Source organism: Talaromyces atroroseus (assembly GCF_001907595.1).
Source record: "Talaromyces atroroseus strain IBT 11181 chromosome Unknown scaffold_3, whole genome shotgun sequence".
Classification (NCBI taxonomy): Eukaryota; Fungi; Ascomycota; class Eurotiomycetes; order Eurotiales; family Trichocomaceae; genus Talaromyces; species Talaromyces atroroseus.
In genome coordinates this window covers 2253160-2275968 of record NW_017971435.1, presented here as the reverse complement: position 1 = coordinate 2275968, position 22809 = coordinate 2253160, and the positions used below count along the sequence as shown (strand labels likewise).

Genomic DNA, 22809 nt, shown 5'->3' with positions numbered 1-22809 from the left:
GGTACGGTAATTTTGTAACGGGGAATATATAAATTACTCGTCGCTGCCTGATTCTCTATATACAAATTAAGTCACCAAGTGAAAAGCAGATTACACCACTAACCTAGCTGCTGATAAATTGAAACACTGCCGATACATCTCTTTCTGTCGCCTCTTGCCTCAGTAACAAATCCTGTATCTTGCCCAGCGCTCCCTTCTCGCCATCATTGACAAAGTGGTTCCAGGTGCTCGTATCGCCATATAGTATAGCTGGTGCTTTCATATGTTGAGTTCCGTCCGGTTTGCACCGTTTACATTTAAATGTGTCGTGAGTATCACTGCGTGTACCTGGTTTGAACTGGAACAATTCTCGAAGTGAATCTAGAGAGAAATGCCGTTCGACGTCTTCGGCAGAATCGACAACACAGGAAGACAATGATTGTTTATGTGACTGTCTCTGGAAGATCTTCTCTTCAATAGAGCCGGTCGCAATAAATCTGTAGACAAAACAATCCTTCTTCTGGCCATCACGCCAAACACGGGCCAGAGCCTGTTGGTCTGCTGCAGGGTTCCAATCTGGATCAAAAAGGACCAATCTATTCGCTCCAATCAAGTTGATACCACAGCCGCCAGCCTTACTGCTCAGTAAGAATATGAACTCTTCACCGTTTGGGTCATTGAACCTATCCACCAATTTTTGTCTTTTATTCACATTCATTGTTCCATCCAATCGCAGAGAACCGTATCCTCGGGCGCGACACAGTTTCTCAAAAAGATCCAGAGTTTGTGTATAGTTGCTGATCAAAACGATCTTATCGTTGGTATCTTGGCGTATTCTTGCCAACATACGATCAAGTACCATCATTTTGCCGGAGTACCAAGATTTAATATCCCGGTCACGGCCTCTGCCATCTGGAGGAACATAATCCTCTGGGAAAAATTGCTCGCATCCAGGTAAATCTGCAGATAGATTGAGAAGGTCTGGATGGTTGCACAGTTTTTTCAAAAGTCCAATTGCTTTGAGTGGCTGGCTTCCTTTTCCCCTGAGAAGACTCCGAATTTCTGGGCTCTGCAAGAAATGATTATACAGATTCATTTGAAATTCACTAAGGTTGCAGAATACCACATGCTCGTATTTGATTGGCAGGTATTTTGAAAGAATGTCGTTCGTCCGTCGAATAATGAATTTGTTCACGATAGCAGATAGCTCTGCTAAGCGTTCGTCTCCCTTCTTTCGGTCTTCATCGGTTGCTGCAGCATCCCGGCCTCTCAGGATTGGGATCTCAAACTTCTTTCGGAATTCATTCTGCGTTCCCAACAAGTTCGGGTTTGCGAAATGAACAAGAGCGAAGTACTCTGAGAGATCATTCTGGATTGGAGTACCGGATAAAATAACGCGGCGACTGACATTGAGACTGTTGAGTTCTTTCCATGTCAAGCTTTCTTTATTCTTCAATCTGTGTCCTTCATCACAGAGTAACAAGCCTATGGGTGTATCCTTGAGATCCCCGACATTCAACCTGAGCGTCTCATATGATACGATTAGTACAGGGCGCACAATTGAACGACCTGAAGCAATGCACCACTGTTTAAGCTGACTTGATAACTCGGCCTTAGTAGCTTTGCCATCGATTACGAATGGGGTCACAGCATCGGGACCCAGCCATTTGACTAAATTCTTAGCGACCATGTTTGAAAGGAACATTAGATAAAAAGGTCCTACCTAACTCGTTGGCCCAATTACGAACCAAAGTGGAGGGACAAGCGATGACACATTTTTGCACAGTAGTTTTTCCAGCCTCCGGTGACTGTTTAAGCAGGCTCCACATCAAAGTGATGCATTGTAACTAAAAAATATTAGTAGATCGTTTGTAAGATTTTGAAAGATATAAGTTACCGTCTTCCCCAGTCCCATTTCGTCTGCCATGATACATCCATTTGCATTTTCGTCAATCATTCCCGTTGTACAGCGATAAAGAAACTAGTCACCGGTATTTCTTAGTTCTGAAGCCTGGAGTGGCGTAGTATTAGGATTGTGTTTACCTTGACACCTTCAACTTGGTGAGGTCGTAAGATTTTTGCAAGTCGCGGATCAATGACGACAGGGACTTTCGGACGATCTTCAACTTTCTTCTTGAGACCAAGAATATCTACTAAACTCTTATGGACCAGTGGCTCATCCAACCGTGGTAGCTGCTCCTCTGGGTTTTCTGTCTGTTCCGTCTTCTTGGTAGGCTTGTCATCAACAGTAGGATCATATAACACTATGGCGAATTCTCCACTGGGATCGTGCAGCGGCTTCACAATAAACGTAGCGCCCTGTCTCATCCCAAGAGTCGGCGCAGGTCTCGCAGGATCATATCCACCGGCGGTTTTATTGATCAAAGGCACCGAAAATCGCTGCTTGAACGCCATATCCTTGTCCTTGACTTTGAATACACCAAACCTGTTAACGTCGCGATTCGCAAGTGCAAGGCGTTCTTCGCTAGTCCATGGTCTGTTATAATCATCGTCGGCGGTGCCATCGGCACCTGTATAGTCTACCTTGCGCCGCTTTCTGCTCGGTCGGTTAGAGGTGATTGTAGCTGTCGCTGAGCCGGGACATTTGAAAGGCTTGGACAGGCGTTCGGCAGACTGATCGGACGGACCGTGAAGTCGTGCAGCCTTCTGAGGCGTATGCTTACCAACAGTTGCTGTCAGTCGTGGGCGTTGCCTGCTCCATTGTTAGCATCAACAAGTACGTTGTAAGCATTGGTCATTGAACCAGCTTGTACATTTTCTTCTACCAAGCGTCGACGAACCCCCAAAATAAGGTATTCCAACACCTCCAACTGCTTCCAAAAATCGTGTCACTGCAAGTTTCCTCGGGAACACAGCTCCTTCCAATCCGTTCTCTCTTCGAAAGTCGAAGACGCGTGGAACCGCGTTGGGGTAGCTGTCAATAACGCGGTATCACGTGATATAGGGTTGCCAAATGAAGAACCCCGCCATCAAACCGACGCTGCTGATGCATGCATATATTGATGGTCCCATGTAGCGTCAATGTCCTCTGACTTTTTGGCTGGGTACATCAGTGGTGCTGTGGGAATACTGATTGGCAACCCTCTCGACCTCGTCAAAGTTCGTTTACAAGCTAGAAAGGAACCAGGTTTCTTTCGAGCCCAAGCTCAAGGCCATGGCTATTTTGAAACAAGAACATCGTTGATCAAAGGTGTGTATGGCCCAGAGGATTAAGAACTACTCCTCTTCAGTCGCAAATATTAACAGAACTAGGCGCTGCTGCTCCCATCCTGGGATACGGTGCTTTGAATGCTCTACTTTTTGTCGCTTATAACCGATCTCTCAAATTCCTTGACCCTTCAGTTATTGATCCAACTAACCTTGACGGCAAAGTATCGTTAACCAATGTCTGGCTGGCTGGTGCTGCAGGCGGCATGGCCAGTTGGGTTGTTTCGTCACCGACAGAACTCATCAAATGCCGGACGCAGCTGAGTAGAGATAAAAGCATCTCCTCTTGGTCTGTGTTCCGTGATACTGTCCGAGTACATGGACCCAGAGGACTGTACTTTGGTGGCCTTATCACAAGCATCAGGGATGCTGTAGGCTATGGTTTCTAGTGAGCACGTCTCTTTCTGGTGCTCTGGACTTGGGTCTAATGTAAACGATCAATAGTTTCTGGTCTTATGAGTTATCCAAGCGCAGTCTATCCTCCCCCCACGAGAGTAGTCACCAAGAGGCTCTGAAAGTGCTTCTCTGCGGTGGTGTTGCCGGTATCATTACATGGGCTTCCATTTTTCCACTGGATGTGGTCAAGACTAGGTTGCAAGCTCAACCTCTAGTTGTTTCAAACAATAGTACGGAGGTGCAACGACGAAGGCCTTCTGTATCGACCCCGCTGTCACACTTCAGAACGCTGGGCTCGTTAGGCATTGCTCGGGAGGCATACCATAACGAAGGGCTTCGTGTGTTCTTCCGCGGGTTAGGCATTTGTAGTGTACGAGCGTTTGTGGTCAATGCGGCCCAGGTATGTGTGGAACTACAAGTCTTGCAAATCTTTACCTGCTGCTAATTGAATCTAGTGGGCCGTGTATGAATGGTTAATGAGAGAATTTGGGGCAGCTATCGCAACTCATCCAGGCGCATAGCGTGAGTGTGTATAATTCTATGATCGCGTATCCTGTTCATAGCTACTGAAGAGATGCACAACACACACTGGTCCCAGATCAACAATGCATTTGACAACAAATCCAGTCCAAGCGCTCCTAGATAATTTTGTCTCAAGAAAAAACAAAGCGACTGTGTTTAATGTTTATCCACACAACAAACGGTACCAATGTTACCTCGGCTGGTAATGTAAAATTACCTTGGTGCGGGCGGCCCCGTAATCCATCAAGTGTGCCGTGAATCGGAAGTTGGGAGACCGGCTATTCGGGAAGCCTTCTGGCGAACATCGGACAATGCCCAACCGAGCATGTGCGGATTTTTGTACTGCGCCTTCGCTTGGATACTGATGATGACGATACGAAACGAAGATGATCATGGTGAGCGTCTCCGAACAAAAGGCTCCTTGTTAGCAGCAGTTGAGCATGGTGCGCATGACAGCTGGCTTCTATTTCTTTTTCTTTGAGCTGCCTCGAATGGTTTCTGTTGAGTGTACTGGCCACCATCTTAGTCTTCAGGTTCATCGGTATCCATCACCGTCTGCTCCCGTTGGCCGTTATCAACGCCTAATCCGACAGCCGCCTCTGCGGTCTTGTGTGTGTGCGGATCTTCTTTGAGAATTCGCAGCCTGTGACGGCGACATCAAACATAAGCAACCGATGGATGATAAATTGCCAGAAGATCTTGCCTACCTCCTCTTATGGTTTTTCCCCTTGCGATGCGCCACTAGATTGTGTTCGTCTTCGAACCATTTTGCGCATTCGACGCAGTAGTGTTGACCGAGACCAGGAAGATCTTCGGCATCTTTTGTAGCCTTGTAGTCCTGTAGGTGTTTCTTTGAGGCGAGATCCGAGCGAATCTGATCGTAGTCCCTGCAAGATACGATCAGCTGACTGGTAACTACATCGGGTTTGATCACGGCGTACCTCGTCCGCCGCTTGGTCTTGATCCTCCTGGTAGCGCCCATTTGATCTTCTGCAGGACAATGTTCCAACGTCTAAGTGTGTCTATATTGGCTGTATGGACACCATGGGTATGTTCTATCGCGATATCGAGCTGGTGGTTCACCGCCAAAAATTTTCAAGCTCTCGGCACTGGGCAGTAATTCTCGGGCGCTGATTGGACAGCGGCTGAAGGGCTAGCTAGACGGCGCTTCCGGCTAAGGTCGGATGCGGACGCGACAAACGGCAAGTTTTTACCGTAATTTATGACGTTTTTTTTCGCACTAACTTACTATTTACGGTACGAGCAACGTAGCATTATGCTACTGTTTTAGTATGTTATTGAACCTATGTACGTAGCATGAATTCAAGGAGCAGGAGAATATTGCAACTGTGGACGGAGAGTCAAGGAATCTCAGAAGGGGGCGTCAACCGGCTGTCAGCGTCGTCTTCCATCGTGCCCCTCGCTGGTTATCCGGCTATCTGCGCGCGTTCATCCGAGCATGTGCTAACTTGTAAGGACTTGATATTAAAAATACAGTTGGTAATGGGCTGCATACCATTGGCAACAGCTGCGAACCACCCGGGTCCACAGTAATTTACGGGGAGAAAGGGATGTGTATTTTTCCCGTATTTTTTTGCCGTTGCCAATTCAATTACCTCCAACATGATTGGCTGCTTACGCCAGCTGCCGGAATCGCAGGCCTGAACTGCGCTCAAATCCCGCGAATTTCAATACGGGTTCCGTACACGCCGTAACATAGCCGGGTCAGGCTCCGGTTTTAGTAACCGCCGCCAGCGTCACTTGCGCTCTTTTCCCTCATAGCAACAGGCCCTTTTTTCACCTGTCTTTTCTCTCCTCTTATAAACTTTCTTCCCTCACGCCTCCTCCTGGGACATCGTGTGCTTTATTCAACTGAATGAGTTGCTGCTCTGCCTAGAGATATCAAAATGATCTCCACTAGGCTCACCCGCCTGGGTGCGGTGGTAAGTCGTCCTCCCTGCTCTCTGGCCGCTTTGATCGGTTGTGCGAAGAGCGCGCTGTCCTGAGAGCAATTGGCGTGCGATTGCTCGCTCTTTTGCTTCCTTGTTGGTGCATGGACTAATTGATTGTATCTCGACAGGGCACCAAGTCCCGAGTTGTAAGTGACAAGCTTCTGCGCCACCACTCTGCAGTCTGTCCACTGCATACTAACATAACAAACGTAGCTCCTCGGTTCTCGTGGCATGGCCACCGTGTCTGACTCTCCCCTCGACAAGAAGGTTGAGATGACCAACTGGGAAAAGGTAAGCCGAAGATAACTACTATACCAGGCAGTCAATGAAGTCAGTGCTGACGTAATTTCGGTCGATACAGGGAAACTACATCAACTACAAGTATGATATGCCTGACTCTGCTGAGGCTAGGAAGAAAAAGCCAAGCGAAACAGAAGAAGTACATACTGATTGTTTTATTTCTGTAGGAAATACTCAGAGAACTTGGCCATTGTTCGTAGCCGTCTTAACCGACCACTTACTTACGCCGAGAAGATCGTCTACTCCCATTTGGATGATCCCCACGGACAGGAGATTGAGCGTGGCAAGTCATACTTGAAGCTGCGCCCTGACCGTGTTGCTTGCCAGGATGCTACTGCTCAAATGGCCATTCTCCAATTCATGTCGGCTGGCATGCCATCTGTGCAGACCCCCACTACCGTCCACTGTGACCACTTGATTGAGGCTCAGCTTGGTGGTGATAAGGATTTGGCTCGTGCCAATGAGATTAACAAGGAAGTCTACAACTTCCTTTCTTCTGCCTGTGCCAAGTACAACATCGGTTTCTGGAAGCCCGGCTCCGGTATTATCCACCAGATTGTTCTGGAGAACTACGCTTTCCCCGGTGGTCTGATGATCGGTACTGACTCTCACACTCCTAACGCTGGTGGTCTCGGTATTGCTGCCATTGGTGTTGGTGGTGCTGATGCCGTCGATGTCATGGCTGGTCTTCCTTGGGAATTGAAGGCCCCCAAAGTCATTGGTGTTAAGCTCACTGGTCAGATGTCTGGCTGGACTGCTCCTAAGGATATCATTCTCAAGGTTGCCGGTCTGCTCACCGTCAAGGGTGGTACTGGTGCTATCATCGAATACCACGGTCCTGGAACCGAGTCTCTTTCCTGCACCGGTATGGGCACTATTTGTAACATGGGTGCTGAGATCGGTGCTACCACTTCTCTCTTCCCCTTCAACGACCGCATGTACGACTACCTCAATGCCACCAAGCGTAAGCACATTGGTGACTTTGCTCGCGAGTACGCTAAGGATCTCCGCGAAGACGAGGGTGCCGAATACGATCAGTTGATTGAGATCAACCTCTCTGAGCTTGAGCCTCACATCAACGGTCCTTTCACTCCTGATCTTGCTACCCCTATCTCCAAGTTCAAGGAAGCTGTTGAGACCAATGGCTGGCCCGAGGAGATGAAGGTTGGTCTGATTGGTTCTTGCACCAACTCTTCTTACGAAGACATGTCTCGCGCTGCCTCGATTGCCCGTGATGCTCTGAACCACGGTATCAAGGCTAAGTCTCTCTTCACTGTCACTCCTGGTTCCGAGCAGATCCGTGCTACCATCGCCCGTGACGGTCAGCTTCAGACCCTTGAGGAATTTGGCGGTGTTGTTCTTGCCAACGCCTGCGGTCCTTGCATTGGACAGTGGGATCGTAAGGATGTCAAGAAGGGCGAGCCAAACTCCATTGTCTCTTCCTACAACCGTAACTTCACTGGCCGCAACGATGCCAACCCTGCTACTCACGCTTTCGTCACTTCTCCCGACCTTGTTGTTGCCATGACCATTGCCGGTACCCTCAAGTTCAACCCTCTCACCGATACCCTCAAGGACAAGGATGGCAAGGAGTTCAAGCTTGCTCCCCCAACTGGTGATGGTCTCCCAGCCAACGGATACGATCCCGGCCGTGATACCTACCAGGCTCCTCCCGCTGATCGCGAATCTATCCAGGTTGCCGTCGCTCCTACCAGTGACCGTCTTCAGGTTCTTTCTAGCTTCGCTCCTTGGGATGGAAAGGATGCTGAAGGCATCCCCATCTTGATCAAGACTCAGGGCAAGACCACCACCGATCACATCTCTATGGCTGGTCCATGGTTGAAGTACCGTGGTCACCTTGACAACATCTCCAACAACATGCTGATTGGTGCCGTCAACGCTGAGAACGGTGAGGCCAACAAGGTCAAGAACGCTGTTACTGGCGAGTATGGTGCTGTTCCTGCTACCGCTCGTGACTACAAGGCCCGCGGAATCAAGTGGGTTGTCATAGGTGACTGGAACTACGGTGAGGGAAGCTCTCGTGAACACGCTGCTCTCGAGCCCCGTCACCTTGGCGGTCTTGCTATCATTACCCGTTCCTTTGCTCGTATTGTGAGTATTCTATCATATAGTATACATTCCAAGGAATTCTAATACTGACTTACTCGTTTCTAGCACGAAACCAACTTGAAGAAGCAGGGTATGCTTCCTCTTACCTTCTCCGACCCAGCTGATTACGACCGTATTCCTACCGATGCCAAGGTTGACCTGCTCTGCACTGAGCTTGCTGTTGGCCAGCCCATTACCCTCCGTGTTCACCCCAAGGATGGCAGCTCTTTCGATGTCAAGCTCAGTCACACTTTCAACGAGTCTCAACTCGAGTGGTTCCGTGACGGTTCTGCCCTGAACACCATGGCCCGCAAGTCTGCGAGCGCCTAATTCAAATATACATAACGAAAGATCGGGAGAGTCTCAGAAAGAGATAAAACAGTGAGGCTCATTCTAGATCAAACGAAGTCATCGCACTACCGAGAAAATGTGCGGTTTGCCAGATCTCGATCGCATGGCTCCGTAATTCATGCCCTGGTTCAACGAGTTTTCAGGATAACTGGAATCAATGCACAAAAAATGTCAACACTCTTCAAGAGCTCTTTATTTTTTTTTATTTTTTTCTCGTCTTTGGATGGTTGGCTCATTCAATTGGTGTTCTGCATGGAGATAGCCCGTCATGTTTTATATGTCATCTATTTTCTTTTTCTTGTCGACATTAGGTACTATAACTGTATAACGATGATTTTATTTTGTTCTCTATGATTCTTGAGTAACATTCAAAATCGTAGTTGAGACTTGTAAAATTCATGTCTGGATGACATAATCATCCGATAAGATGGCGCCTTGCCGAGGTTCGGTGTGCAGCCATATAGTGTAAGTTGTCTACTTAGTACGTACTTCTCTATTATCAATTCTCTACTGAGAGCACGGCGAGTCTAATTATTTATTTGCCGCAGTAATCCTAATATTCTGATTCACTGTCTAAATCCGCGGAAGGGTTTACGAGTTCATCTACCATGGCTACTCAACTTGTGCCGCTGCCTGAGGTTGAGCGTTTGAGTACATCAGTCATTAGGATTCTGGCTGGAAATCCAGGCAAAGTTGGTTCTTCCCCTGAAATTCAGGATTGCTTATAGCTGCTTGCTGATGACTCATGTTCAGTTCACATTACAAGGTAAGTAGTAAACGAGACGAAGTTGTCGTTGATCAATTACTGACTAGACTGCATTATCAGGAACAAATACCTATTTAGTTGGCCGTGGAACCCGGCGACTCTTGATCGATACCGGGGAAGGCCTCCCCCGCTGGCCTACATTACTTCAATCAGTGCTGAAAGATGAAAATGCCGTGGTTCACGAGGTGCTTCTGACCCATTGGCACCATGATCACGTCAAAGGTATTCCGGATCTACTAAAGATATGCCCACAGGCTACTGTCTACAAACACCAGCCGAGTGAAAAAGTAGAAGGGCAGACGGATATCAAGGATGGGCAGGTTTTCAAAGTCGAAGGTGCAACGCTGGAGGCGTTTTATACGCCGGGGCATGCTATTGATCATATGAGCTTCATTTTCAGGGAAGAGGATGCCATATTCACTGGCGATAGTATGTCTATAAGATTCTGTGATCTGTGATCTGTTCTACAGGTGAATGGGCTCTGCTAACAGTGTTTGTTTGAAGATGTTCTGGGGCATGGCACGGCGGTCTTCGAAGACCTGGGCGCGTATATCGCTAGCTTGAAGAAGATGGAGAGAGCTGTTTCCGGGCGAGCATATCCAGGCCATGGAACTGTGATTGCGGACGCCACTGGGAAGATAACGGAATATATCAAACATCGCCAACAGAGAGAAGATGAGATTCTCCGTGTTCTCAGGTTTGGACGATTGGATGTGGAATCGTCGCAGCAAGAAAGCCCGTTATCTCTGTCTAGTTGGACGCCCATCCAGATAGTAAAAATAATCTATCGAGATGTTCCTGAGAGTCTCCATGTGCCGGCGTCGCATGGAGTAGTGCTGGTGTTGAATAAGCTGGAAGCGGAGGGCAAGGTTGAGCATGACGGCGCGTCGGGAGAATGGCGGCTGAGCGCACAGAGGCCTGTTTTGTAGACATCCTATGCAATAGCTATAGTTACGGCGGTTGATATTCACACATCTCGTCCTGTACGCTGTTGATGTTGAATGGAAATTCCATATGTCGTAAGCGCGGGTGTAACTTTGAGGTTGATGGAATAGGGAAGGCCCCCGCCGGGAGTTACCTCATTCTTTGCCCCTCCTCTCCAACTTCTCTCAGCTTCGTTCTTCTTCTGCTGCTTCTTCCATTCCCCTTCAATGAAGTTGCTATTGAGGATATCTGCATTGCTTCATCTGGCCTCGCCATCGCCATTACCAGGCAATTCTGGTGCTGCCCTCGCGTGGTCCCCTCGCATCGAGAGACTGAGACGGTGAACAAAGATAGACGTCATCCATTTCCTGGCTGGTACGCTTCCCTGATAATTTCTTGGTGCTCCTTGCTTTTCGAGACCTTGGATTCCGTCGCTGTTCTATCGGTTTCATGTCAATAAATTTATCTGCATTTCCTTCCTGCCTTTCAGCTCTGCCCCAGTTTTACCCGACGCATCAGTCCTTGTTTCAGCTGTGCCCAAGTCAGCTTTCTCTCTGACGATATGCGGATACTTCTTGCGTAAGGTTAGCTTGGTCACTAACGAACATTGTCAACAGCGATTTCATTGCGAAGCGAGTCCAATTATTTCTCCCTTGATCCATTCCGCAGGTTACATTAGCCCGAATTCCTGCAGATTGGCCGGTTTTAAGCATAACCACCACCCGCAGTGAAGAGGAGAAAATGAGTTCGGTTGAACGTCCCCAAAGCGAGGAGTCGAGGTTACTCCTCGTTTCTAATCGATTGCCTATCACGATCAAACGCTCTGATGACGGAAAGTATGATTTTTCCATGTCATCTGGAGGTCTGGTTAGTGGCTTGAGTGGATTGACAAAATCGACTACGTTTCGCTGGTATGGATGGCCTGGATTGGAAGTCCCAGAGGAGGAGATTCCAGTGGTACAGAAGCGGCTCAAGGACGAATACGGAGCTATTCCAGTCATGATCGATGACGAGCTTGCCGATCGACATTACAATGGTTTCTCAAGTGAGTTTCTTTATTTGAGCTTTTGACTTTTCTTTTAGTCTCTAATATCCGATGTTCTTCATAGATTCCATTCTCTGGCCGCTGTTCCATTATCATCCTGGCGAAATTACCTTTGATGAATTCGCATGGGAAGCATACAAAAAGGCAAACCGTCTGTTTGCGCAAGCCGTTGCCAAAGATATTCAAGATGGCGACCTCGTCTGGGTCCACGATTATCATTTGATGTTGCTACCGGAAATGTTGCGAGAGGAGATTGGCGACTCGAAGAAGAATGTTAAAATAGGCTTCTTTCTTCACACGCCATTTCCTAGCAGTGAAATTTATCGAATCTTGCCAGTGCGAAATGAACTCCTTCTGGGTGTTCTACATTGCGACTTGATTGGGTTTCATACCTACGACTACACGCGACACTTCTTGAGTAGCTGCTCACGGCTTCTGTAAGCTCGTCACATTGCCTAAATTGAAGAATAACATGTTCTAACATGCTTCTTTCTAGTAGCTTGAAGACAACTCCGAATGGAATCGAGTTTCAAGGCAAGGTTGTTTCTACTGGGGCTTTCCCTATTGGTATTGACCCGGACAAGTTCAAGGAAGGACTCCAGAAAGAGAAAGTCCAAAAACGAATTGAGATGCTTGAGCAGAAGTTTCAGGGTGTGAAGCTGATGGTGGGAGTGGACCGATTAGATTACATCAAGGGTGTCCCGCAGAAGCTCCATGCTCTAGAGGTGTTCCTCAGCGACCACCCAGAGTGGGTAGGAAAGGTGGTTCTCGTGCAGGTCGCGGTGCCCAGCAGGCAGGATGTGGAAGAATATCAGAACCTGCGGGCAGTAGTCAATGAACTCGTTGGTCGGATCAATGGTAAATTCGGTATGTTCGAACGGGTTTGGTTTTTTTTTCCCCGGTTGCGACAATACCTGTTCTCACTGGCTAATAATTAACAGGCACTGTTGAGTTCATGCCCATTCACTTTCTACATAAATCAGTAAACTTCGATGAGCTCATCGCCTTGTATGCTGTCTCGGACGCATGCATTGTGTCTTCTACCCGAGACGGTATGAACCTAGTGGCGTACGAATATATTGCTACACAGCACAAGCGCCACGGCGTTCTCGTTTTATCTGAATTTGCTGGAGCAGCTCAGTCGCTCAATGGCAGTATCATCGTCAATCCCTGGAACACAGAAGAACTGGCCGGCGCCTACCAGGAGGCCGTGACCATGAGCGAGGAACAGAAGGCGCTTAACTTCTCCAAGCTCGACAAATATGTTTCCAAATACACGAGCGCGTTTTGGGGACAATCATTTGTCAGCGAATTAAGACGCATTTCAGCGCAGTCGAAACAGAAAGTTTCGCTGAGGAAAGCGTCGCTTCTGATTCCGGGTACATCTGCACCTGTGCTTGACGGAAATGAGCAGACTGTTCCTGACGATGCAATTGTTGTGTCGGAGGAGTAGGCCGGATCCAAAAAGAGGGGACATACACGGTAGCAAAATAATAATGCAGAGGGATATGGCGTACGGGATGGCGTGTTCGTTGGTTTTCTTTTTCTTTCTCTTTTTGAAATACGAAAGTACCACCACATATTAGTTACATGACTTTTTTTTTAGAGTACCATAATCTCCGTATTTATATTCATCTCTCGGATATATGTAAATCTACATGTACATTACAATCCAAAATACTCGAGGGTCCCATAATGTCAAGTCGGAGTATACTAATATCGCAATTGAAGAGCGCGAGTAGAATAACTCACCACAAGCATCGGATACGTAGAAAGATCATGATAAGACTTGGTCTTTGGAAAGCATATGTGAATAGAGACGATCTTATAGTCTTAAAAGAGTTGCTTATTATGGTCAGGGCTGTGTGTTTAAAAGGACAGTCGGGGGCTGAATTGTGGAATAAATATTTTAACACTTCAGCCCACCATCATCAACTAGAGAAGCATTTGCATTCAACTCAGCAGTCAATATGGCTTCCATAAAACCTACAATTGCCATTACCCAAGGTTCATTCATGACGCCGTCGTTCTACGATGCCCTCAGGACGCAGGCTACCCTGTGGTTCACCCAACTTTACCGAGCTGCTCTGGTTCTGATGACTTCACAGCTCGCACCTTGACCGACGACGCACTCAGTATCGGCAAAGAAGTTGAGCATCTTATTGACCAAGGGAGGACGGTGGTTGTCTTTATGCATTCGTATGGCGGCCTCGTCGGGAACGAGGCTATCCCGCAACGCCTCAGCTACAGCAGTCGTCGCGCCCAAGGTGAGCAGGGCGGCGTGCTTCACCTATTCCTCTGCACCGCGTTCCTGCTTCAGAAGGGCCAGACGGTTTTGAGTGCGTTTGGGGAGTCACCCAACAACGATATCGGAGTAAGATTTTAGTTTGATTTAGATCAAGGTTTGCCACGTTGATCTCGAGAGCGCTTCATGCTAAGATAGACATATCCTGCAGCCCGACGGCGGCTTCGCCATCAAAGACGGAGCGAGCAAACTCTTCAATGACCTCTCAGACGCAGAAGCCAAACTGTGGGAATCTCGACTGGTGCCACAGTCCTACAGAGTGCAGACCACGCCCATCACCGGCACGGCGTACGAGTACATCCCGTCTACGTATCTGACCTGTGAGAATGACCAGGCAGTGCCGCCCCAGTTCCAGGAGATGTTTGCGACTATGGCCAAGTCCGAAGTGCAACGGTGCAGCGCAGGACACTTGGCGATGCTGAGTCACGGGGATGTGGGTGGGAAGAATTGCGGCGGCGGCTGAGAAAGCCGTAGCTGCTGCAGAATCCTAATTAGGGAATCTGTGCCATCTGGTTTGCAACCATGAAAGTTTGAATCATAAGAGGTTTGCATGATGGAGAGTCGAGAGAAATGTTTGCAGAGATGTTGCAGTGTTTGCTTCTGCGACAAACACGGGATGCTGCGCGGCGATTGGCTGGCTGGAGTTTACACCCTAGACAAACATGTTTGCTTCCTGCCTACAGCTTCAGTTGACAAACTTGATTCGTTTGTTATAATAACTATGTGTGTAGATATACATATATGCCTGCGATAGTATATATACCGGCCATGTCTTCGCTGGCACAGTTAGTTGTGGTTTCTACAGAAATAAAATACAAGAGTCTTCTACACAATGGCCTCAATTCGACCAGGTGCAACCTTTGCACCGAAGTTCACCAAGTTCAACATCTTGCAAGCCCCCTACAAAGTCGTTGATGGACATGAGATCCGCGCCGACCTGATTATCCCAAAGTCCCTTCCAGCAGGCAGGAAAGCGCCAGTCATTGCGCGATTCCATGGCGGAGGAATGGTGAGTCGTCCCGTCGCCCCTCCGTCCTGCAATCATACTGATACAAACCATTACAGGTCCGGGGCGACTCGATCTACGCCGACTGGTTTCCGCAATGGCTCCTTGACATGGCTGAAACATACGGCGCAGTCATCATTTCGGCAAACTATCGTTTCCTCCCCGAGGTCACTGGCATCGATATTCTAGATGATGTCGATGACTTTTGGGACTGGATCCATTCGGAGAGCCTAGCAAGTCTATTAAAGCAACAGCAACAAGAAGAAGCAACGACCTTTGAGCTTGACTTGGACCGAATCATCACTGCGGGCGACTCGGCCGGTGGATTGCTCAGTGTCTATCTCACTCTCTCCCAGCCAGATAAGATCCGCGCCGGAACCGCGGCATACCCATCGCTTTCTTGGGATAACCCTCCCCTGTTGCCAGCCAAGAAGACCGAGAACGCGGCCCCCGAATCATTGATTGACGAGTATATTGCCAAGATCAACCCGGGGCAGGTCGAGTCCTCCGACTTGGCTCTCCAGCGTGTCCGGCTGTCCATGACCATTACCGCACACCAAAGAGGGTGTGGGCTTTTCTTTCGCGGGGCATCCGAATTACCTCCGGAGCGTCATCCAGAGCGCTTGTACCAGTTGGCCCGGCTAAATACACCACATGCAAAGCTACCCTGCGGCGGGTTAGTGATTCTCCACGGCACCGAGGATGAAGCGGTGCTGCCGGAGGCAAGTGGGCGGTTTGTGCATAAAGCCAGAGAGACCCTGCAAGGGAGACAGGGTGCCGACAAGGTCATTCTGGCTCTACGGCCTGGCGGGCATGGGTTTGACGTTAGCACACCGTTGCACGAAGAGTGGCTGGCCGAAGCGCTGAGGACTGCTGTAGACACGTGGTTAGAATGAGTACTAGTATGTATGTAGTATTTTGAATATCCTCTCAATCCAACGAACTCTGGTTATATTTATTTTCCCGTCAGATTATAGTGCGCAGCCCGCGGTGGATATCGGCCGGGGACAGACAAATCAAACCGCGGAGAGGGGGAAAAAAACCACGCAAAAAGACCACCAAGGTCCCTATCGTGGTGCGATTTGAATGGCTCGGATCACGGCTGTCTCGGATGCCCGCGCGGCACGAGATTAAACAATAAACGAGGACGACGTACGACACATATCTGATCAACTTAATCTGATCAGATAAATAATAGAATAAAACCACTGCATCTCCCCCGAACTATCCTACTCCCTGCCAAGCCCAATGCTGAAGCCTGTCGTAGATCCTCCTGACTTCCGAACATGGCATTTGCAGCGCCAGATGACAAGACCGTGGCTCGGCAAAAAATCCATCTGCGCGACTTTAATGCCACGCTGGTGTGCTCCGTGGCCCTACTGTTCTTCTCCGCCTTTAGCTATGGGTTCAGTGACCAGTCGTTTGCGTCGACACAGGCCACGGCTGCCTTTAAGGAGCAGTTCGGCGACTACAAGCCCAAGAAGGAGAAATATGTGCTCCCGGCCCTGTTCCTGAGTCTGCTGAACAGCTTGAAGGCTGCTACCCAGCTTATCGGTATGCTGACTTCTCCTGTGCCTTGCATGGCATGGCATGGCATCGCATCTAGTACCGGCACACACGGCTAACAGCCATAGGCGTCATTGTTGGGAACTGGATCAGCAAGCACTATGGCCGACGATGGTGTATCTTCGTGATGAGCATCTATGCGTTGGGAAGCACGTCGGTCATTATTTCTGCGTACAATCGTCCGCAGATTCTTGCGGGGAGGACTCTTCACTGTATGTCTGACCAGCTCAGGCTTGGTAATAACATAGCTGACTGGCTCACATAGATGTCTACCTGGGGATGCAGCTGGCCGTCATCCCGACCTTCCTAGCGGAGATTGCTCCTGCACATCTCCGTGGTGGAACTGGAGCTCTGTACTGGCTTAGTATCAAGGTAGATACACAGCTTTGTGCAATTCTTGTAAGGAATAACCAGGCTAATTATTCCAGTGCGGTGGACTCCTCGTCACAGGTATCGTCAGGGCTACCTCGAGAGACAAAGGCGATATTGCCTGGCAGCTTCCAATTGGATTGATCATGATCTTCCCAGCTATCGTGATAGCTCTGGTGTGGCTTATCCCTGAGGTATGTTTCTCTGCGCATCGTTATTACCTTTTGTGTGTGTGTATTAACGCGGCCTTCTAGTCCCCTCGCTGGCTACTACTAACCGGCCGCCACGACAAAGCTCTGGTGGCGCTCACCCGACTCCGCCAGACTCGTGAAGAAAAACGGAACAAAGCCCCTGCGTCGGAGGAGATTTTAGCTGAGTTTTCTGACCTCTCTGAAGCGGTCGAAGATATCAAGTCTGCCCGACGCCAGCGCGAGGGATCACGTATTCGCCAATTCCTCTCGATCTTCAATCGCGACAACCTGCGCCGCACCTTGATCGTAGTCTTTCTCCTCTTCTTCCAGCAGTCCACAGGGCAATCCTTTGCCTCGCAATATGGCACTCTCTTCGTCGAAGCGTTGAATACTATCAACCCTTTCAGCGTGACCCTCGGCACTAATGCTGTCGATATCGGGGGCATTCTCTTCTGCATCCTTCTCGCAGACCGTCTTGGCCGGAGACCCGTGCTCATTACTTCGGCCTTCGTTCAGACTGTCGCGTTATTCACCATGGGTGGTCTCGGCACGGCAGACCCCTCGACGTCTTCGGACTCGGTCTCCATCAAGGCCGGTATTGTCGCCATGCTCCTCCTCTTTTCCTTCGGTTGGTCCTTTGGATATGCGCCCTTGGCATATGTCGTGGCCGCCGAGATTCCGTCTCCATATCTGCGCGAGTACACGCTGAACGTGGGTTACACGGTCAAGTTGGTCATGGAGTTTGTTGTGTCGTTTACCTACCCCTACCTCGAGGACGCCGACAAGGCTAATCTGGGCGGGAAGCTCGGATTCATTTACGGCTCTGTGGCATTTCTGTCTCTGGTCTTTAGTATATTCTTCGTGCCGGAAACAAAGAATCTTGAACTGGAGGAAATGGATGAAGTGTTTACTGGACACGGCAGAAACGTAGAGACCAAAGAAGAGACGGCGGCGGCGACGGAAGAGGTCACGGCGCCGAAGTAGAAGATAGCCAACACATCAATTATATAAAAAGCCTAGCAGACAGGCTCTAGAAGATATTAATTCCTCTTAACATATTCATTTCATAGGATTGTCTATGGACTTTACGGTAAATGTCTAGGTAGTAACTGACAGGGGGCAGTTGCTGCTGGCGAAGACAAACAATGCAAACAGATCCGTGTTGCCGCAACTCGAGCAGGAAGGATACTTTCGACTTTTCTCAGAACTGCCTCAATTGCAGCACTCCAAGGTCCGTCGAAAGAAAGAGAGATACAATTGAAGAGCGGGTTATTCTGCTTCACTGCGTATCCGGTTATACGAGTTCTCGCGCAATTGTATTGTCTGGGAATAATACCATTCCGCCAACAGAATAAATTTTACCGCATTCACGACTCTTGTCTATTCCGCTTCAAGTGCCTGTTCAGGAACCGAGCAGAGCAATAAAATGGGCCCTACATTATTTAGGAGCATGCTGCTGTCGTCCACAGCCAGAGCTGCGACGAAGCGGACACTCACAGCAAGATCAGCTCCCCTCTCTCGACGCACAATTTCGAGCACACGATCATATCTTGCCAGCCAGGACCAGAACCAGTCTACACCATCGTCAACAATAAGAGAAACGACCAACTCTTCAGTTACAGACAGCAAAGCTCTCCAAGAAGAGAATGAAATAACAGTACCCTCAACTCAAACGGCCAACGCCAACCCTCCCTCCCTCCGCACATACCCTTACACCCTCAAAATCGGCACCGTAACCTCCGTCGGCCTCATGAACAAGACTGTGCGCGTCGCCTACCGCCACACCGAATGGGACCGACACATCCGCAAACCCTACCCCAAGACAACCACCTACCTAGTGGCCGACCCGCGCGACTCGCTGCGCGAGGGGGACGTGATTGAATTCTCGTCCGGGGCGCCTCGGTCCCGACATGTTCGCCACGTCGTTGAGCGAATCATTGCGCCCTTTGGAGAGGAGATTAGCGCTCGGCCGGCTGTTATGACTAGGCAGGAAAGAGAGGCGGAGAAGATGCTCAAGAGGGCCGAGAAATTGGCTAGGAAGGCTAGTCGGGTCGCTGAACAGCAGGCTGCTGCTGGCCAGAATGCTGAAGCTGTCACTGCACGGTTTTTGCAGAGCAAAGATCATATGGGCAGGATTCGTTCGTTGGTTCGGGAGAGAACTGCGGCTTCGTCTTGAGGATGTTGCTCTTTTTTATTCCCCCTTTGCTTTGTTTTTGCTGGTTGAAGGGGATGTGCTTGCTCAACTGTATTACGTCTTGTATCCCATATCAATGTTTAAGAACAAGTCATCTACTATGTACATTACCTTATTTCTAGACATGCAAAAGATTTCCACTGATTTCCATTTGCATCGTCCCGGTCTATATTTTTGGTTTGGATGCGATACTTTCTGAAGACTGGATCGACTATAACTATACTGCTCTTAGGTAGGTCTTTACCTAGCCTTGCCTGTACATAAACATGTACATACAATAATAAGTATACATACATCATCCACCCCTTTCACCATACTCCTTCGCCCAATCCTCGTATCGTTTCAGTCCATCCTTGCCCACACTCGGCCGGATAGTATACAGACTGGCCTCAAAATCCTCGAAGCGAATCGGCCGAATCTGGTCCATCGGCGTATGCAGCAATGCCTCACCCAGATTGCGCAGTGGGCCCATTGCCGCGTCTTTAGCCAGCGCGGTGATATCGGAGCCTGAGAAGCCTGCATTCGTTATGTCAGTTAAGAAAGTAGAGAGAGAGAGAGAGAGAGAGAAAGAGAAAGGGTGCCTGTCTCACCCTCGGTAACTTTGACGAGGACTTCAATATCCTCATTCGACATTTCATGTGTTTGATGGCTGAGTAGTCGGCGCAATTGCTGCGCCCGAACGTGATCCTCTGGCAGTGGGATGTACTGTCGACGCACAAACCGCCGTCGCGCTGCCTCGTCTATATCCCACGGCAGATTAGTCGCTGCTAGAACTAGCACACGGCTAGCATCACCACTGCCATCTTTCTTCTCGTTCTGATCTCGTCCAGCGGCTGCCCGCTGCAGATCAGACCACTGTATCAGAAACTCCGTTTTCGACCGGCGCGACGCCTCGTGTTCCGATCCTGACGATCGTGTCGACAATAAGGAATCAATCTCGTCTACAAAGATGATCGAAGGCGCCAATGCCTTTGCAAGTCCGAACAAAGCTCGGACAAGCTTCTCGCTCTCTCCGTGCCATTTCGACGTCAGCGTCGAGGCTGACACGGAGAAGAATGTCGATTTAGACTCCGTTGCTACCGCGCGAGCCAGCATCGTCTTCCCCGTACCTGGTGGTCCAAACAGCAACATGCCCCTGGCAGGCTCTCGAAGACCCATGAAAAGGTCCGGTCGCAAAAATGGATATACTACAGCCTCTTTCAGCGCCTTCTTAGCCGTTTCGAGCCCTGCAACATCATCCCAATGAACCTCGTCGCCTCTGACAACTATATCATTCAGGATCTGTCGAGCCGCGTTGACATCAATACCCCTTGGCAGCTTTTTCATGATATCTCGCAAATCCCGGTCTTCCTCCGGCCCCGATGAACTCTCTTCGCCGGAATCTTGATCACTCGATGGAGGCGTGATTCTAGGCTTGCGTTTCGGTACGGGAGGCCTACTCTTCCGTCCAGCAGAAGTAGCACTACCAGTAGTGTTGTTAGACGCACCGTCAAAACCTGCATCGGGCTTGCGTGGGCGTGTGGGCTCATCCCCGCTTATGGACGAGACTGAAGCTCTGTTTGCTCCTGCAGCGCTCAGCGTGCGCGGCGTTGAGTGTGACTTGGGAATTGTTCTCTTCACAGGTTGATTTGAACTTTCTCCTGCTACTGGAGATGATGATTTTATGGGCGTTTGCGTCGCCGACGACGATCTGTTGAGTGGCGGCGTTCTGAGACTCCTCTCAGCAACGGAGACGGGATTTGAAAGATATTCTTTACGGTAAACTGGATATTTCGGGGGAGGCAGGGGCTTGACTGGTTTTCTGGGCAATTGATCGCTGGCTGCTAGCAATTTTTTGGAAGCCGCCGCCGCCGCAGCTGTATCTAATTGTGAGGAATTTGGCTGGTACTGATAATCAGGAAATTGAGGTTCTCGCCAGCTTGAACTCGGAATGTAATCGGAAGACGACGGAATAGACCTCTGCTGACCGGTCTTCCGTGTTGATTCCTCGCTAGACCGTCCATATTTCGTTTCGCTGTCCTTGCGTACGTCAGAATCACTAGAAAGATTATTGTAGGCAGGGTGGCTTGCGGAGCTTCCCTCCGTAGGTGCTGCTGCTTGTTGTTGTTGTTGTTGTTGTTGTTGTTGTTTTGGTCTGATCCCCCAGGCTAGGCCGGCTGCTTTTGATGCTGCTGGACGAGTTCTGCTGGAAGAAGTCTTGTATTTAGGCTTTTTGGAGTCCTTCTGGCGGAGTGTCGTAAGCATGATTTTTCTTCTCTCGGGGCTCGACCCACGAGAAGACGATTGAGTAAGAGGTGTACCGCCGGGTGTAGATGCAGCTGGAACCGGGGAAGGCGAAAGTTTGTGCGGAGATGCTGAAGGTGCGGCGGCCTCTCGATAACTGTGCTTTCGCTCGAGAGACATAGGCGGCGGGGTGACTGCCACGCCCGGCGACACTGCGGCGGATGGTCTCACGGGGAGAGATGGGGGTTTCGACAAGTCCATGTAGTCGACTGCCGGTATGGTACCATCGCCAATCCAACCGGGCGGGTTATTATTACTGTTGGCGCTATGGCTGTTTGACGGGCGCTTGCCCTTTTCCAACTTGAGTGGTCGTGAAGTCTGCTTCGAAGGCTCTTTCTCGTCATTACTCAGGACATTGCCCTCCTCCGTTGTAGAGGCTTCTTTTCTGCTTTCTTGCAGGGCCTCTAGTAAATCCACTCGTTCCTTGCATTGCAATTCCAACTGTCGGAGAGACTCCTGGAGAGCCTTTTCTGTTTCGGATCTGGGAGCGTAATTCGGAGGCACGCGGTATGCGTTGTGATAGTATATAGTTTCGAGAGCGGAGCGCCATGAGCGAAGGGCCTCAGACTCATTATTCTATTTTACAGAGAGAGAGAGAGAGGAATCAGTATGTCTATATGCCTTCTAGAATTTGCGCCGGGATAGAGGTAACGAACGCACCTGTCCTTCGAAATACACGGCCGTAGAGCACATCAAGTAGCATTCATCGTACGTCTTCTGCATGGAAGACGAGGGCTTTGAGCGCATCATCTAGAAAGGAACTGCGGACACGAGCTCGCCATAAGACGTGCCAATGAATTGATCGATTGATTGATTGATTGCGGGCGGTAGCGGTAGCGGTAAAGCAGGGACGAGGAGGGGTGTTGGTGTGAGGGGAGACGATTTCCAGCAGGAGATTTCGATGCGGACAGGAGAGGAAACGCCGGAATAGAAGGATTGGCTGGAGAATATTACTCTTCACGATGCACAAGAGCGTGGCTCAGCGAGATGGTTCAGGCTTGGGCTAATTACAAGACAGAGGTTGACGATGGGTCTTTTGGTTCTCGCGTGACGTCGTTGGCCAACCAAGAATACGCCCCAATACGGCAGTCGTATTATCAACTAGCAAGAAACTTAGAATACCACAGTTGGTATTATAGCACAATGTTGTCATTCTATACGTCGCAGATTTGTCATGAATGTTAATAGCCATTCAATATTAATGCACGGCCATTCTGATTTACGGACGAGAATGTCCCCAAAGCGTAACGTAGGTAGTATACATGTAAATACAATACGGACCGCAGGCAGAATCTGGGGATGACGTAGTGAAAGCGCCGTACG

At 49.4% G+C, this 22809-nt stretch overlaps 10 protein-coding genes across 10 annotated transcripts; 7 read left to right on the top strand and 3 right to left on the bottom strand.

Annotated features, from left to right (window-relative positions):
• Window positions 1-103: 103 nt before the first annotated feature.
• Window positions 104-2701, bottom strand: UA08_03821 (DNA repair protein rhp54; the record flags this gene model as incomplete). The annotated part of the gene is made up of 6 exons (XM_020266163.1): window positions 104-1048; window positions 1103-1650; window positions 1703-1826; window positions 1877-1960; window positions 2023-2539; window positions 2664-2701. The coding sequence occupies 6 exons, from the start codon at window positions 2699-2701 to the stop codon at window positions 104-106; spliced, it is 2256 nt and encodes a 751-aa protein (XP_020121280.1).
• A 320-nt stretch (window positions 2702-3021) lies between these two features.
• UA08_03820 (hypothetical protein) lies at window positions 3022-4124 on the top strand (the record flags this gene model as incomplete). The annotated part of the gene is made up of 4 exons (XM_020266162.1): window positions 3022-3190; window positions 3253-3595; window positions 3652-4003; window positions 4059-4124. The coding sequence occupies 4 exons, from the start codon at window positions 3022-3024 to the stop codon at window positions 4122-4124; spliced, it is 930 nt and encodes a 309-aa protein (XP_020121559.1).
• A 523-nt stretch (window positions 4125-4647) lies between these two features.
• Window positions 4648-5107, bottom strand: UA08_03819 (hypothetical protein; the record flags this gene model as incomplete). Its single annotated transcript, XM_020266161.1, has 3 exons — window positions 4648-4768; window positions 4833-5012; window positions 5067-5107. 3 exons carry the CDS (start codon window positions 5105-5107, stop codon window positions 4648-4650), a joined length of 342 nt encoding a protein of 113 aa, XP_020121558.1.
• A 925-nt stretch (window positions 5108-6032) lies between these two features.
• Window positions 6033-8816, top strand: UA08_03818 (Aconitate hydratase, mitochondrial; the record flags this gene model as incomplete). Its single annotated transcript, XM_020266160.1, has 6 exons — window positions 6033-6068; window positions 6206-6223; window positions 6291-6368; window positions 6439-6458; window positions 6545-8489; window positions 8553-8816. The coding sequence occupies 6 exons, from the start codon at window positions 6033-6035 to the stop codon at window positions 8814-8816; spliced, it is 2361 nt and encodes a 786-aa protein (XP_020121180.1).
• A 629-nt stretch (window positions 8817-9445) lies between these two features.
• UA08_03817 (hypothetical protein) lies at window positions 9446-10532 on the top strand (the record flags this gene model as incomplete). The annotated part of the gene is made up of 4 exons (XM_020266159.1): window positions 9446-9529; window positions 9591-9603; window positions 9664-10032; window positions 10108-10532. The coding sequence occupies 4 exons, from the start codon at window positions 9446-9448 to the stop codon at window positions 10530-10532; spliced, it is 891 nt and encodes a 296-aa protein (XP_020121181.1).
• Window positions 10533-11268: 736 nt separating this feature from the next.
• UA08_03816 (Alpha,alpha-trehalose-phosphate synthase) lies at window positions 11269-13025 on the top strand (the record flags this gene model as incomplete). Its single annotated transcript, XM_020266158.1, has 4 exons — window positions 11269-11572; window positions 11637-12009; window positions 12069-12439; window positions 12514-13025. 4 exons carry the CDS (start codon window positions 11269-11271, stop codon window positions 13023-13025), a joined length of 1560 nt encoding a protein of 519 aa, XP_020121484.1.
• A 517-nt stretch (window positions 13026-13542) lies between these two features.
• Window positions 13543-14340, top strand: UA08_03815 (hypothetical protein; the record flags this gene model as incomplete). The annotated part of the gene is made up of 3 exons (XM_020266157.1): window positions 13543-13579; window positions 13681-13946; window positions 14029-14340. 3 exons carry the CDS (start codon window positions 13543-13545, stop codon window positions 14338-14340), a joined length of 615 nt encoding a protein of 204 aa, XP_020120938.1.
• A 369-nt stretch (window positions 14341-14709) lies between these two features.
• On the top strand, window positions 14710-15779 carry UA08_03814 (hypothetical protein; the record flags this gene model as incomplete). The annotated part of the gene is made up of 2 exons (XM_020266156.1): window positions 14710-14886; window positions 14943-15779. The coding sequence occupies 2 exons, from the start codon at window positions 14710-14712 to the stop codon at window positions 15777-15779; spliced, it is 1014 nt and encodes a 337-aa protein (XP_020121485.1).
• A 390-nt stretch (window positions 15780-16169) lies between these two features.
• On the top strand, window positions 16170-19185 carry UA08_03813 (hypothetical protein; the record flags this gene model as incomplete). Its single annotated transcript, XM_020266155.1, has 8 exons — window positions 16170-16437; window positions 16512-16661; window positions 16715-16821; window positions 16878-17012; window positions 17073-17989; window positions 18080-18099; window positions 18133-18240; window positions 18479-19185. 8 exons carry the CDS (start codon window positions 16170-16172, stop codon window positions 19183-19185), a joined length of 2412 nt encoding a protein of 803 aa, XP_020120948.1.
• A 313-nt stretch (window positions 19186-19498) lies between these two features.
• UA08_03812 (hypothetical protein) lies at window positions 19499-22233 on the bottom strand (the record flags this gene model as incomplete). The annotated part of the gene is made up of 3 exons (XM_020266153.1): window positions 19499-19719; window positions 19794-22062; window positions 22147-22233. The coding sequence occupies 3 exons, from the start codon at window positions 22231-22233 to the stop codon at window positions 19499-19501; spliced, it is 2577 nt and encodes an 858-aa protein (XP_020121480.1).
• Window positions 22234-22809: the final 576 nt, after the last annotated feature.